The 16,259-nt window shown below is 44.3% G+C and overlaps 1 protein-coding gene across 8 annotated transcripts in view; it reads left to right on the top strand.

The window, feature by feature from the left end:
* The window catches only part of WDR59 (WD repeat domain 59), a 71,299-nt gene that overhangs the window by 54,644 nt on the left and 396 nt on the right, over positions 1–16,259 (top strand). For 4 of the 8 annotated variants that reach the window (XM_059667443.1, XM_059667446.1, XM_059667447.1 and 1 more), the window contains 8 exons: positions 700–833; positions 2,139–2,220; positions 3,872–3,984; positions 5,355–5,505; positions 5,606–5,678; positions 6,614–6,740; positions 6,896–7,038; positions 11,397–12,196. In XM_059667443.1, coding sequence (XP_059523426.1) covers positions 700–833; positions 2,139–2,220; positions 3,872–3,984; positions 5,355–5,505; positions 5,606–5,678; positions 6,614–6,740; positions 6,896–7,038; positions 11,397–11,632 — 1,059 coding nt within the window. In that variant the 3' untranslated portion in view covers positions 11,633–12,196. Of the gene's footprint in view, positions 1–699; positions 834–2,138; positions 2,221–3,871; positions 3,985–5,354; positions 5,506–5,605; positions 5,679–6,613; positions 6,741–6,895; positions 7,039–8,984; positions 11,142–11,396; positions 12,197–12,400; positions 13,102–16,259 lie in introns of those variants that run through there. The other 4 variants (XM_059667445.1, XM_059667444.1, XM_059667449.1 and 1 more) reach the window with 4 other exon arrangements.

Genomic DNA, 16,259 nt, shown 5'->3' on the forward strand with positions numbered 1-16,259 from the left:
GGTGCTACTCTCTAATAATTCCCATTTTCTCGGATAGCTCTCATTTCCCACATACAGGCTCCTACATAGCCATTTGTAGTGAGGCTCTGGGGAAATAAGATAGTTGCTCATGATCTTCCCTGTCCATTGCTCACATCCCTCTGCTCAAGTATTTTTGACATTCTAAAAATGATCACTTTTAGAAATAGTTCAAGTCTGCTAGGAAAAACAAGGTAATTCTCCTTGAGCTGCTAAGTTTCTCTGTCTGCCTGCCTGCCATAGATTAAAGTTTGCAGAGCTCGCACTGCTATTCCTGGATTAAATTCTCAACAAATCCTATTAAAACTCTCTAAGAAGGGGAAAAAAACTTTGAACCTAGGGCTGAACCCAGCCTTAAAAGTTGCTCTTTTCCCACATTTTTGTGGTCTTTACTAACATATTTACCTGCTGTTCTTTTTCTTCCTTATTTTCAAAATTCTGTCTGTTTTTGAGCACAGCTCTCCAGTAGGTGCTTGTTCTGCGGTTAGGATTTTGGACCAAGAGCTCAATGCCCTTTGTTATCCTTTCATTTCCTATAGATGCTGATTCATATAATTGTGGGCATGATGTTGTAATGCAAAGTCTCTGCAAATTACCAATGACCCAACTATGATGTGCTCTGCAACTGTAGGCTTCCACTCAGCAAAGTCCCCATTAGTGACATCTTGTCATCTCCCCCAGAAATCAAGGAGATGGAAAAGCAAGCGCGAGGGATCGGACTCTGGCAACCGACCAATCAAGGCTGCTGGGAAAGTTGTCATCCAGGATATTGCGTGCCTCCTTCCTGTTCACAAGTCACTGGGAGAGCTGTACATGTAAGTTCAAGGTTTTAAGTGTGCCATGCGTATCATTTAGTCATGATTATCAAAGGTCCTACCCCCACCCCCTTTTTTTTTAAGTTTTGAAACCCTTTCTTCAAAAGCAGTTTTAGGAGTCGCCCAGTATATTAGCTTTCTATTATTGCATAACAAATTACGACAAACTTAGTGGCTTAAAACAACATACACTTATTACCTCACAGTTTCCCTGGGTCAGGAGCCTAGGCGTGGCATAGCTGGGTCCTTGCCCAGGTCTCACCAGGCTGAAATCATGGAGTGGACCAGGCGGTGTGCCTCTCTGTGCTCAGGGTCCTCTTCCCGGCTCATGCAGGTTGTCACAGAATTCGGTTTCTTGCAGCCATTAAGTGAGGCGAATGTTCGAGACCAGCAGGAGTGTCTCACTGTCACGTCACCTTCTTTCTGAGGTGTCACCTGAGTAGGTCAGGCTCACTCAGGATAATCTCCCTTTTGACAAATTCAGAGTCAATTGATTAACAATAACCTATTCATGGGAGTGACATCCCATCAGTATTCACTGGTCTCCCCCCATTTAAAGGGAGGAGCTTATAACAGGTACTTTGAGAGCGGTCTCAGAATTCTGCCTCCCGGGCCCAATCAGGAAAACAGATGAGGCGGAGCTACTTTGGCTGAAGGGAAGTGGGAGGTGAGTGACAAGCATACAGAGGCCGGCCTCTGCTTCCCCTTCTTCCTGAGCCTGGCACACGACAAAAATACTCATTTTGTAGTATGTGTACAGCATACCACTGTCTGTGTTAGAAACTACAGTGTTGTATCTATTTCAGTCCATGTTTATTCAACTCTCAAGTCTGGGGAACTTCACAGCTAAGCAGGTTAGCAATCGGTGTTTTGTTTTTTGTTTTTTTGTTTTTTTCACTGACTTGAGAAAGAGAGGGAGAGATTTGTTGTCCCACTTATCTACACATTCATTGGTTGGTTACTGTATGTGCCCTGACCAGGGATTGACCCGAAACCTTGGCGTACGGGACCATGCTCTAACCACAGAGCCACCTGGCTGGGCCAGCAGATTGGTTATTGAGTCTGGCCTCCTCTTCTGGCTTCAAAGAGGTGAGCGATTTCACCTTCCCCAGACCTGAACCCACAGCATAATATCAGCTGCTAGCTAAGCATTTTCTTCTTACATACAAGGGATCTCTAGGCCAATACAAAGAAAGCATTTCTAGTGACAACCAAAGAGGCAGTTTTTAGTCTGTTTATTAAACAAGGAGTAATTTATTTAGGAAGTTAGATCAGAAAGAAACTCTCATTCTTTTTACATTTCAGATTAAATGTAAATGATATTCAAGAAACGTGTCAGAAGAACGCCACTTCTGCCTTGCTTGTTGGAAGGAAGGATCTTGTCCAGGTATGTCCATCCCTTTTGCTGGCATCTGGGTCCCCTCCCCCCGCCCAGCAGGGTGTCTTCACTTTATAGTTGTGGTTTAGTGAAATTTCAAGGTGTGACTCCTATTTTTCATTTTCTTTGCCAAACTACAGGACAAAGTAGCGTTCTAAATCCCTTGGATGCTTTTCTTAATAGAGCTTAGTTGAGAGGATCCTAAAGCTTTTACTATTTTTTATTGCATCTCTTTTCTATTTTAGTACCATGGTGATGGTTGCACACCAAATTTAGGTATCTGTATCTTTACCATTTGTATTCTCAATTCTGTTTCCTTTTTACTTTAAAAAATGCTTCATTTCTTAAAATGTTTACAAAAACATTCCTTTAGAATAGACACGTTTAGTTTTAAAATACGATATGGTCTTACAAAAATTTAAATCTTCATTTTCACAGGAACACATCCGTATATTAAAGCAAGCTGCTCCTTGATTGTTTTTAACAGCTTTATGGAGAATATAGTCCATATACCATGCGATTCACCCATTTAAAATGTACTATCTAATGGCCTTTAGTATAGTCACAGGGTTTTGCAAGCATCACCACAGATACTTTCAGAATATTTTCATTACCCTAGCTCACAGTCCTTCTTCCGCACCCAGCCCTAGGCAACCACTAATCCCCTCTCTCTCTATTGCACCTTTATTCTTTAGTGCGAGGATTAGATTGAGCAATGGAAACTACTAGCTGTTGTCCTGTCCACTTAGTTTTTCCCCTTATAACCCTCCAAATGACCTGAGCTAAGGCTTCCCTTTATTTCTATTTGTAGAAAACCCCTAGGATTTCCATTTGTCTCCTAATAAATACTGTAAAGTTTTTGCCCAAACCCTGTTAGGTCAATATGATCTATTTCTCTAAGAACCTAGCCACCTAAAGTCCCGTGAATACTAAGAAGCCAAATAAAGCAGTAGAAATATTGTGGAATGTTTAACAGGATGCACAGGTGTGACTCAGCACCCTAGTGGTGTGATCCCAGACTCTCTCAGCCTCTGTATCTAGGTGGGATAAAAGTAATTTTATAGTTGTGAGTATGTGAAACACAGTTTATTCTTGTATTATTTATTAATTATTGTATAATTTTCCATACGAACAACTGTAAACCACTTTTGTCCCACCCTGTATATGTGAACTGGGAACCATAAGAATAATTACCTCATAGGGTTGGTGGGAAGATTGGTAAATGCAATGCTAAGGCAGACCCAATGTTCATGTTCTGGAAAAAATTCTCTGAGGCAAAATTACTTTCTAAAGTGTGTTTTTTAAAAAATATTTTTATTGATTTCAGAGAGGCAGGGAGAGGGGGAGAGAGACAGAAACATCAATGAATGATAAGAGAGAATCATTGATTGGTTGCCTCCTGCACGCCCCCCACTAGGGATTGAGCCCACAACCTGGCCATGTGCCCTAACCGGGACCAAACCGGGACTTCTTGGTCATAGGTTGACACTCAATCACTGAGCCACACCGGCCTACAATTCTGTGTTGCAATAAGCTGTCAGCTTTGCAGCTCTCAGAGGAGCAAGGGCTTGATGTATGGGGAGGAGAGATGGGATTCTCTCATGCTTCCTGTTCCTGTCCTCACCAGTCTGAGTTTGGGTGTTTGTCTTGATTTGTCCAGGTTTGGTCGCTGGCTACAGTAGCTACAGATCTTTGCCTTGGTCCGAAGTCTGATCCAGATTTGGAAACACCCTGGGCTCGGCATCCATTCGGGCGGCAGCTGCTGGAGTCACTGTAGGTTTTGAGAGCTGAAAGTGAGGAAAAGAGTGATGTAAACTTTAGGTCTGTCAACACTTTCAAAGTTGTTGTCTAAGAGGAAAGTGCAGAGGCCCGAGGAGTGAGAGGTGGAAGCGAGAGCTCTCCTTTTTGTGCTGCAATATTTCTGTGCCAGCTAACTTTTTATGGCAGAAGGAACTAGGCAGTATTTGTCATCTCTAACAAGGACTTGAGACTCATGAGTCCTTTTGAAGCTTAAGTCCATAAGTCACGTCAGTCTGAACACAGGAGTTTGAGCTCCTGCGATGGTCAGTTTCATGGGTGCTGTGGAGCTTTGCCCCTGAGGACAGGTTAAAGAATTGCACAGTGGGTTTCCGGTCTTCCAGAAGCCACGATGCTTTCACCGTTAGACAGTTTAGGAAAACATTGAATTTGTTTTGATTTATTACCCTGAAATATGGCATACTGGAAATAAAATATGCAAAATGATTTACAACCAGGTAAGCCTCTTGAATCTCCGTAACAGTGAGGCCCAGGTCCTGAGAGAGAAGCAGAAAATCTCTGCTTTCTTTCAGGGGAAGGTTTGCTTAGTTACTGGTTGAGGCCAGACTTGGGACAACATGTGCTCAACACTTAAGTTGCCTCAGAGTAATGCAGGGATGATAATGCTTGCTCTACACACTTCCTGTAAGGCTCACTTAAGAGAGTGAGCGTGAAACACCTTAAAAGATATTAGACATTGCTCGGTAGGAAAGTACCAACATTATTCCATCGCAAAGGCCAAGACCCCCCGGTCCCTACCTCACATTCTAGCATAGTGGTCCTAAAAGGGGCAAAGGGGATATGAGTACCTACAAGTGAAGCTATTCCTTGTTGTTCTTATTTAAGAACTCACTTTCCTAATCCCCCTCCTGAGTCGATTGCCTGCTCACCATACTGTGGGGTGGGGTGTTCTCGAAGCAACTTCACATAGCCGTAGGTTACATGAACGAAGTTTCGAGGAACCCCCAGAAAGCAGGGTTCTGCCCTGGAGTTGGGAGGCTGAAAGGATGGCCTCACTCAGATGTCAGTTTAGTCTGCTTAGTTCTTGGAGAAGCTTTGTTCCAGTCCGAGCCCGTGCCTGGTGCCAGCCAGAAGCTTTCAGATTAGTGTTCTGGGTCATCTGTAATACTTTGATATATTTTATTCCAAAGCAGATTTAGCCAAACTCAAAGTAGATCAAGCCTCTGGATCTATAGAAAGCCCTGGTACCTGACAAGGGTTTTTGAGGAGGAATTGAGCATCCTCTCTTCCCTATTCCTACGGCAACAACCACCATGATTGTGCTAGCATCCTTCCTCCATTCTCCTCTTGACTTGTTTTCTCTCCTCTCACCTCTTCCTCTCCAGGTTGGCTCATTACTGTCAGCTCCGGGATGTGCAGACGCTGGCCATGCTCTGCAGTGTGTTCGAAGCCCAGTCCCGGCCTCAGGGGATACCAAACCCTTTTGGGCCTTTTCCCAGTCGTTCATCTAATCTGGTGGTGTCCCACAGTCGATACGTAAGCTTGTGGTTTTCTGGTTTGTGTCTGGCGTTTCCTAAAGGTAAACCTTCATGGGGGGTGCGGGGGTGTTCTGATGTCGCTCCTGTTTGTTCTGCAGCCCAGCTTCACCTCCTCTGGTTCCTGCTCGAGCATGTCAGACCCAGGGCTCAGCACTGGCGGCTGGAACATAGGTTGGTACGAACCCGACTTAGCCCACGCTGGGTGTTTAGTTCTCTAAGAGCTGCGTGTGAATTGTTAATAACATGTAATCTTTAGTTGATGAATAGTCTCTGTTTTCTTTTGTTTCTCATTTTTCTTTATCTTTCCTATGATGGCGATACTGTAGTCAGCAAGGCCTGGACCTCATGTTTGAACAGGCCAGTTTCTGGGAGGGCTTTGTGCCTTGCTGGGTTGCTTTACATCCCATGACCTTGAGAAGCTGACAGGGAGACTTCCCAGTGTCCACCCTCAAAACCTAGCCCTGTCCTTCCTTCGTCACACGTGCCCGGTCATCTGCCACTTCCTGCTGTGTCCTCTTCAATGCAGAGAATAACACTGAGCCTGATTCCAGCTGGCCATAAAGACCTATTTGATGTGTATTTGTGGTTTCTGAGTTTTTTAAATTTCTTTTAAAAGATTATCTTAATTTTCTTCATTATAAAAGTAATACATGCACAGTGAAGAAAAAACAAAGTATTGGAGTAGAAAATAGTAATCATTGATTGCCCACCTAGAAATAACGTCTGTTAACATTCCAGAAAATGTTCTTCCAATCTTTGTGTACGTGGAGTGTAGGAGGGGTCATTCTGTATGTGTGATTTTGAGTTCTGCTTTTAATCTCATCATGAGCTTTTCTCATGTCATTAAAAAGTCATTATAAGTAATGACTGCCTGATATGCTACTATATCACTGTACTATAGTTTGCTTAATCGTTATATGTGTCCTTATAAGGCTACTAAGTGGCACCAAGACAAAAAGGTAAGGCTAGGAAAGAGTTCTGTTTAATTATATTTCTCAGGATCTTCAACTTAGCTTCTTTTTCTTCTGGGGAATTTATGAGAGTGTTTAGACATTTTCCATGCCTTCTCAGACTTGCACCTTCTCTTCCCATTTGATTTTCTTCAGCGGGGAGAGAGATAGAACACATATCTTCACCTTGGGGAGAGTCTTCACCAGAAGAAATCCGCTTCGGGAGTCTGACCTACAGTGATCCTCGCGAGCGAGAGCGTGACCAGCATGATAAGAACAAAAGGTAACGGCCTTCCCAGGGCGAGGTGTGGCTGCATGGTGCTTGGCTTCTCCCGAAGCAGGGCTCTTGCGTTAAGAAAGGTATATAAAGTGCCATTTGGTATTAAGCTCATTTTTTTCTGCAAGGAACTGACAGGAAATCTCTTGAATTTTTTCCAGGCTCCTGGATCCTGCTAATACCCAGCAGTTCGATGACTTTAAGAAATGCTATGGAGAAATCCTCTATCGCTGGGGTCTGAGAGAGAAGCGAGCGGAAGTGCTGAAGTTTGTCTCCTGTCCCCCTGACCCTCACAAAGGGATCGGTGAATATGCTTTTTTTTTCTCTCTTCCCGTCATTATCTGAAAGCTTCTTTGATTTAATTTATCCATAACGTAAGACCTGAAATGACGTTTTAGTTTCTCGTTGATAAGCAGACATTGCTGAAGCATTTTGAGTCTATTTTAAGCTTCTGAAAAGCCTTACATTTCATGACAAGAGTAAATTTTTATTGTAGTAGAAGTAGTTTTCTATGCAATACTCAGGTATTGATTGGAAGTCAGAATAGAACTCCTCTTAGGCACAGTGCTAACACATTTCTTCTCATGGAACTCACAGACCAGTGGGGGAGAAGAATTAAGCAATTAAACATTGTGATCGGTATTTAACAGCAAACAGAAAGGCCGTTGGGGCAGGGAGAGAGGGAGGGAGGATTTTAGAAGCTGTGATGAAGTGTATTGTGAAGGCCTTTCTGAGGAGCTGAGGACTGAAGAATAAGGAGCCATATGTGGAGAGGCAGCTAGAGGAGCGCCGTGCTGGGAGAAATGACTTGTTATTTTGAATGAGTGAAGGGAGCCCAGTGTGGCTAGAACACAGTGTTGAGAAGAGTGGTATAAAGTTAAAATGAGATTGATAATTAGATTATGATTATAAAAAATACTCTATTTATATATAAAGTAAGATTAGTAGGCTAATTAGGAACTTGTAAGTGAAGAATTTGGATTGTATTCTGAGTTCAATGGTAAACTTCAAAGGGCATTAAGAAGTAAATTACTTGCCCAGCTGGCATGGTTCAGTGGTTGAGCATTGACCTATGAACCTGGAGGTCATGGTTCAATTCCCAGTCAAGGCATATGCCCCGGTTGTGGGCTTGATCCCCAGTGTGGGGAGTGCTGGAGGCCCAGCAGATCAATGATTTTCTCTTATCATTGACGTTTCTATCTCTCTCTTCCTCTGCCTTCTGAAGTAAAAAAACAAACATGCAAGTTACTTGCTCTGGTTTCCATTTTAAGAGGGTCACTTTGGCTGTTACCTGAGGAAAGGATTGGAGGAGCAGAGGCAGAGGTAGGAAGACTGTTCAAGTAGTTAAAGAGAGACCAGCAGCTCAGTCTAGGGGTGATATCGATGGCAGTGGGGAGAGATGGGTGGATTAAAAATATATGTTAGAGGTAGACTAATTATGACTTACAAACCAGCTGGACGTGGATTGAGGAAAAGAGACAAAGCTTGGATGGTTCCTAGGTGTTCAGCTTAAGCAGCTGGGTAGATAGATGGTGGTGCCATATTCTAAGATAGAAAAGACGGGAAGAAAATTGAGAGCTCAGCTGGGGACAGTCGGAGATGAGGTGTGAGATACCAGACTATAGCAGTCATGTAGGCAGGCGGGTGTGAGTCTGGAGCTCAAAGGAGAGACTGCAGCTAGAAACAGGAACTTGGGAATCTTCAGCATATAAGTGGTAGGGATTGAAGCTGTGAGAATGGGTGCATTTACCTGGGAGCTGGTGGGTGGGCAGGAAGAGTATGGGAGAGCAAATGAGAGAGCCCACCCACTCCAGGCCTTGAGAGGAAACTGGTACATGAAGCTTGAGTCTTGGAGGAAGAACCAGAAACAAGGACTTAGAATGAGACACCAATGAGCAAGACTGGTACAAAAGAAGCTGAGAGAAGAGCTGTTTTTTAAAGGGTGAAATGGAAGACTGCCAAAGAGAGTGGACTGAACACACGTTGATTTCTTCTCTCCTTAAAGAGTCTATATGGAGCTTTTCTGAAAAGGCATAACCATGCAAGAAAACTTGTGACCTGGGAGGCAGGTCGGTTAGTGGTAGAGATTTTATAGGGACAGAGAAAGCTGAACCCCAAACTGGCAGGCAGAAGAACAGTAAGATACAGGGCAGAACCTCCAAATGGCTCAGGAATGAGTGTACCTGGTGCCTCTAGAAGCAGCACGAAGGGGAAATTAAAAACTGGAGGATTGTTTTGTGGCTTTTGTAGGGTCCCAGGTCCCTGCTTTACTCCAGCAGAAAACTGGAAGTTCATTCTTCAGAGAAGGTAAATGCATTTCCAGATTGAGAGGGCCTGCCAAGCACCTCACATAATGAATGAAGAAAGGCTGGATAAAGAGAAGACCCCTGGAGCTTCCAGAGAGAGAAAACAGGTTACGTGCAAGGGACACTTCAGGAGCAGTGAACTAGATACTGGAAACTCGCTGACACTGCAGCAGTACCTTCAGAAGTCTCAAGAACATGATTTCTAACCTCGATTCTGTACTCAAGTTAGCAGTCAAGTGTGAGAATGAACGTTCAGCCAATCTAAGGAGGAGGGATAGATTCAGTCCAGGAAACCAGGAAGTCAGAAAGACAGTGGAGGGAGATGGTCGTGGCGGACCGGAGGTAGACCAGTCCAGGTTGGAGCTTCCGGAGCGTTGTCTCCAAGAAGAGAAAACTGAAAAAAATATCTAGTGTAGTTCAGTATATTTATAGAAGATTCAGATATTTAAGGGAGAGAGTAGAGATGAATTATTGATAAGTACATAGCAAACTAAGCAAATGAACGAAACAAGACAGTTACTAACTCCAGGAGAAGCAAAATGTGAAGAAGGAAAAGTCATGACTTGAATAATGTTCACCTAGATAAATCATGTAAAAACAGAATAGTGATCCAAGCAAATGGTAATGGAACTGCCTGGGAAAGATGAGGGACAGGTGTGTGTGCGTGTGGTGGGGGAGACTGGGGAGTGAAAGAGAGCTCCCACTGCGGGAGGTCATAAGTAATGCTTAAATATGAACATTAAGAAATAGCTTCATAACCAGCGGTGTTTAGAGATAGGGAGGTAAAAACAAAAGAAAGAGTGAAATGGGTTGGAAGGATTTTCCTCGGGAGTGTTGGGGGTGGAAGGGAATGCTGGCTTTGGCAATAGTGTTGTGCATGTGTATCTAGTTTCAATTTAAAAAAGAAGTAGAACAAATAATAGATAGCTGTAGATACTGAATGACACAGATTATTTTAACATGGATTATTTTGGTGTGTGTACTTGAAGAAATGCAAAGACACAAAAGGCTCTTTGGGCAATATATTTTTCAGGGCATCTAAATACATGAAAGTATATCAAGGAGAGATTAACGATGGCCCAGAGCAATTATCAAACCAGTCTAACTTGGCTCACAATTTACCTAACGAGGACCACCATAAAATTTTCTCCGAACTTACTGTGTATTTAAAGATTATTTATTGGTGCTTTTTATGACTGCCGGTGGTCAGGAAGCAGGGGAACTGGCTGTGGTGGAAGAAAGGTCCCTCCTCTGTTGTAGGAAGCAGGACAAGGGGACAACCCTGGGGAGACCGGAGGACTTGCTGGCAGAGGGATGAAGGGGCTTTGTTTTCTCAGGGAAGTGAGAGAAGAGGCCCAGGTGACGGGAGCAGAGGTGTGAGGGAGGCGTTTTTGGAATGTGGCGAGGTATGAAGTAGCCAGCTAGGGAGTGGAAGAGAAACCGAGTCAGAGCCCTGCACAGACACATCATGATGGTGGCCTTCTCGCGGGACCACTCGCAGGACCGCTCGGGGCAGACGTGGAGTGGACAGCTGATCGGGCTCAGCCAGGGCTGAGGTGCTGCCGTGGAGGGAGAGAGGCAAAGGAGCTGAGGATATTTGCCACAAAGTGATTATAAATTTGGACTGTCGTTCAGGCTGACCTCAGGGGAGATTGCAGCTAGAGGGGGGCAGATGGAACGAAAGTGAAAGTGATGGTGGTAGACTAGAGGTGAGAGGGCAGCCACCTGAGAGGTCAGATGTGCAGAAGGTTGGTGGCGTGGATTTTGGAGGCACCAAGGATAGTGCCAAGAATCAGTTTATTAACACACAGTTTATTAATCTGCAGCTGTTGGGGTTGGGGAGGGGAATGAGACACAACAGCCACCACAGCTACAGGCACCGGGGGTTGGACCAGGACCTGCAAGAGCCAGGCACCTGCTACCCTTCGGCCCACACCCTGCCACCTGAGTGACAGCAGCTCCTCTTTATAACACTGCGATCGTAAAGATGGAAAATCATTGGCCTAGCCCTGGCCAGTGTGGCTCAGTTGTTGGGCATCGTCCTGTGCACCAAGATGTCACTGGTTCGATTCCCTGTCAGGGCTCATGCCTGGGTTTCAAGTTTGGTCCCCAGGAGACAGCTGGTTGATGACTGTCTCTTATCAATGGTTCTCTCTCTCCCTCTCCCATCCTTTTTCTTTAAGATCAAGTTAAAAACATACTAAGAGGGGAAAAAAGAAAATTGAAATCATTGGTCTGATAGGCTCCTACAGAGACCTAAGATGTACGCATCTTCCTTAGCTCACAGTGCCCAGTTTGCTTTCGCAGAACTGAACTGACGCTGTCTCTCGTTCTGGCCATCTCTGACCGTTTCCAGAGTTCGGCGTGTACTGCAGCCACTGCCGGAGCGAGGTCCGCGGCACGCAGTGCACCATCTGCAAGGGCTTCACGTTCCAGTGCGCCATCTGCCACGTGGCAGTTCGGGGATCGTCCAATTTCTGCCTGACCTGCGGGCACGGGGGACACACCAGCCACATGATGGAGTGGTTCCGGACCCAGGAGGTGTGTCCCACCGGGTGTGGGTGTCACTGCCTGCTTGAAAGCACTTTCTGAGCTCACAGACCGTGGGAATTGTTGGACATCCCAGAGGACCCCATGAGTGCCGGCGACAAGCTCTCTGCCAGGGGCGAGGCTGAGCACCCATTCCTCCCTAGACGGGGCTGTGCCCCTCCCGGACCGCCCAGCACCGCTGGCCCTCTCTTCCGTTTGGCCACTGGTGGCATGGATGTTGCTCGAGGTGGGTGAGGGCAGGCGTGCAGAGCTGTGTGGCCAAGTGGAAGTTTTCTGGGAGACAAGCACCTGCCTCCAGAGCCGTGTTGACTTTTAAGGTGTATCCTTAACCCCCGGGCAGCGTCCTTTCTGATGCCTTCGCAGAGCCAAGGTCAGACGCAAGGGACAGTCTCGAGCCAAAGGACAGTGGGCAGGAATTTAGTTGGCAATGACCTCTGACATAAGTTGGTACATTTCATGAACTGGTGGGTTGCGGTTTAAAATATAATGCTTAAATTATGAATATATGATGTACTTAAGGGTTCTTAAGATGTATTTTTTATTCGTTATTTCTCTTCCAGTTGCTCCCCGTGGCTAATAAAATTCTAGTAATTAATTTCAAAAAAAGAGACAGAGGAAGTTGAACAATGACCTAGTGAATCTTTATTTTTACCCAACTTCTAATTAAGGTTAACTCTTGGATAGGAACAAAGTCAGTGCTCAGATTTTCAAAGGAAATGCTGATGTACTTTTGTCATCTGGCAGGAGAAAATAGAATCTGACATTTAAGGTTCTTCCCCACCCCAAGCGTCTTTTAATCATTTCTTCCAGCAAATGGAAAATGAGGCGGCATCGCAGCACTGAGGTAACAGTCTCCATTGCCGCGTGCAGGCGGGCTGAGCTCCGGTAAGTGCCTTCACTCTCCTTCGCACACTTCGCCCCGCGTTTATCTGTGTTCCGACCGGTTATTACTCAGTTCTTCAGAACCATTTTCAACGCTTCGCATTTCGTATGTGCAGGAAAAAGAAATCTTTTTTATATTGCTACTGAAATTTATATTTGTTTCTTAGAATTCTACCATTTCAAATTGATTAGCTTAAGAAATATAGCTACATGTGTTGTACATCATTGTGTTTTAAACTACAGGTCAGGACTCATTAATGGACTGTGAAATCAATTAAGTGGATAAAAAACAGCATTAAAAAATGAAATAGAGTAGAAGAAAAATGATCAGAATTTCCACACTAGTTAGGGTCAATATTGTTTTGTGTAACTTATTTACAAGTGTATATGCACACACTGCACATGTGTAATAGATCACAATGTAAATGCATTTTTTACTGAAGCTTATGGTCAAAACATTTTTAAAACACTGTTTTGGATGTTTATACTTTGTCCCGTGTGTTACTGGGTTAGAAAAGCCTTGGTCCTTGCCCTGGCTGGTATGGCTCATGGACCAAAAGGTCATCGGTTTGATTCCCAGTCAGGGCACATACCCAGCTTGTGGGTTCATTTCTGGTGCATGCGGGAGACAACTGATCGATATTTCTCTCTCACATCGATGTTTCTCTCTTTCTCTTTCCCTCCCTTGTGCTCTAAAAATCAATTAAAAACATTAAACATTTTTTTTAAAAAAAGAAAAGCCTAGGTCCTTTTCAGTGAGAGCAGAGCTTTAACTCTGGGCTCTGATCTGAGGTCAGACGCCATTGCCTGCATAGAGTGACCTGAGTTACGAGGTGCAGCACGCACACTGGGGGCTGTAAAGGAGGCAACCAAGGAAATCGGAATTTGTTCACTCTTTGCCTTTCCCTGTGTGTGTGGACGCTGCTGTCATGGTGATCACAGAGCAGGTTGACTAATTTACTGAGGAAAGGGTCTGTTGTGTTTCTCAGTGACGTTACACCGTTTGCAGAGAACAGACCTTCCCTGTTCCCCGCCGTTCAGGCTGATGTAAAGATCTGTCCCTGTCTGACCCCATCAACAATTAGATGTGTGTATTGTTACAGGAACCTCGCCTTCTATACTGAAAGACCTTAATCACGGGTATTAAGAACTTTAAAGTTTAAAACATTACATCAGGGGTCCTCAAACTTTTTAAACAGGGGCCAGTTCACTGTCCCTCAGACCGTTGGAGGGTCGGACTGTAGTTTAAAAAAAAACTATGAACAAATTCCTATGCACACTGCACATATCTTATTTTGAAGTAAAAAAAAAAAACGGGAACAAATACAATATTTGTATTTGCATGTGGCCCACGGGCCATAGTTTGAGGACCCCTGGATTACATAATGTCTTCTTTCAATATATGTATTCCTTTTGAATTTCTGAGTTATAGGAACAAAAATCTAATATTTAAAAAATATTCACTCTTGGAACCACATTGGTCTGGGTGCTGGCTGTGGGCATAATTCTCTTTGTCTCAGAATAGATTATTACAAGCTCCTAAGTCCTTTTTTGTTTGCTTGTTTGTTTAAAAAAATAATACAAGCTGTTCCAAAGTACTCTTGAGCTTGGCAAAGAAAACAGGGCAAGCAGCCTTATTTGAGCACCAGAAACAAGAAGTTGCATGGGAAGAGCCCTGGCCAGTGTGGCTCAGTTTTTTGGCATCATCCCATGCATGGAAAGGTTGCAGGTTCGATTCTTGGTCAGGGTACATACCCAGGTTTTGGGTTTGACCCCCAGTAAGGGGCATACAGGAGGCAGCTGATTGATGTTTCACTCTCACATTGATGTTTCTCTCTCTCCCTCTCTTAAACAACAAAAACAATAAATAATAAAAAGAATGGTGGAAGGGGGGAGCCTTCTGGGTAACCTACCAGCTGGATTTTGTTCCCCTGTCCTCGAGCCCTCATAAAACAAAAGTGGTATAATGCTTTCCTTGGTAATGCCACATAGATAGACTCAATGTTGCTTTAAGTTTTTAAAAATTTTTTAAAAATATATTTTATTGATTTTTTTTTTTTTTTTTTTTTACAGAGAGGAAGGGAGAGGGACAGAGAGTTAGAAACATCGATGAGAGAGAAACACTGATCAGCTGCCTCCTGCACACCCCCCACTGGGGATGTGCCCGCAACCAAGGTACATGCCCTTGACAGGAATCGAACCTGGGACCCCTCAGTCCACAGGCCGATGCTCTATCCACTGAGCTAAACCGGTTAGGGCAGTTTTTAAAAATTTTATTTGATATAAAAATGCAGCCTATCTGAAGATGCCGAGTTCACATGCTTGGATGTTGCTCTCCTTTTTTCAGTGATTCCCTCGGCGGCTGGCAGGATTTAGCAGAAAGCTGGGTCCTTTTCAGTGGCTTACTGCAGCCGGAACTTGCGGGAAAGACAGGAGTCATTCATTTTGTTAGAACACCAATGCTGACGGGTCAGGAAGCTCATTGATGGTCTCTGTGCAACAGAACAATTTCTTAGAAGATTGATTTTGCTAGTGGTGGAAAAATAGTTCAGAAAACAGGGTTATAAATAACACCCTCTACTGTATGGCTTACTGTTTCAGACCTTCCTCAGAGTCGGAGCTGGCAGTAGGGTCTTATACGCCCACTCAAAGGGTAGACCCCAGGGGAGGAAACACACACCTCGGTTTCCTCATTCTCCTTAAAAGTTTCTGTCCTTATCAGAATGAGAAATACATCTACCCTATTGGCAGTCCACATGATTTAATTCATCAAGTACTTGCCATGAGATGAGCACTTGGACAAAGGGGACTATAGAGAACGTGGTCTCTGCCCTGCTGGAGTGTAGACTCTGGTAGGAATTTAGGAGTTTGCGTAAATGCTTACACTACAGTGTGCTGGTGGCCTCCAGGGCAGGGCTGAGTAAACCCACCGAGGGCGGAGATTGCAGGGGGACGGCAGCTTTCGCCGAGTTTAAGAGTGAGTGTTCTTCAGGTGGGGAAGAGCGGGAAGGCGAGGGTGGGCAGGGCTAAGGCAAGGATGGCCCAGCAAGCGTGGCATTTGGGGGCACGGTATGTGGTTTCTTACAGGCTGAAAATTGAGGCTGGGGAGCAGACAGGAGCCAGAGTCCAGTGGGTCCCCAACAGTGTGTGCCTAGGAGTCTATAAGCCCAGGTCTCCTCAGTCTTTTATTATCTACCAACTGCATAACGGATATTCCCCACAACACAAAACACCAATTTTAATTTTTAAAAAATCACTAACAGCCCTGGATGGTGTGGCTTGGTTGGGTGTCATCCCGTGCACCTAAAGGTTGCCAGTTGGATTACCATGCCTGGGTTGCGGGCTCTGTCCCTAGTAGGGGGCATGCAGGGGCCAGCTGATGAATGTTTCGCTGCCACATTGATGTTTCTCTCTCCCTCCCTCTCTCTTCCTCTCTCTCTGAAAATCAATAATAAATTTAAAAAATCTTTTATAAAAACACTATTAACAGAAGTGTTTAAATCAATCACATCAGTCATCAACCAAGACCATATCTTTCACCAAGGTGTCCTTATATTTAGCTTGATGATGTATAGCAAAGGGTAGGTGAGGTTCCATGTCTGGTCTATTTTAATTTTTACTCTTTTATTATTAATCTTTGCCTGTTAAGTAGGAAAATTCCAAACTCATTATTACAGGTCATTGAGACTATAAGCAAATATTCGGTGGTTATTGAACACTAATTGGTGTTCCTGTCTATAGTCTCTTGATATCCTTGATATTTTAATATTATTAAATTCTTTGGTAT

The sequence above is a fragment of the Myotis daubentonii genome, chromosome 15, assembly GCF_963259705.1.
Source record: "Myotis daubentonii chromosome 15, mMyoDau2.1, whole genome shotgun sequence".
NCBI lineage: Eukaryota > Metazoa > Chordata > Mammalia > Chiroptera > Vespertilionidae > Myotis > Myotis daubentonii.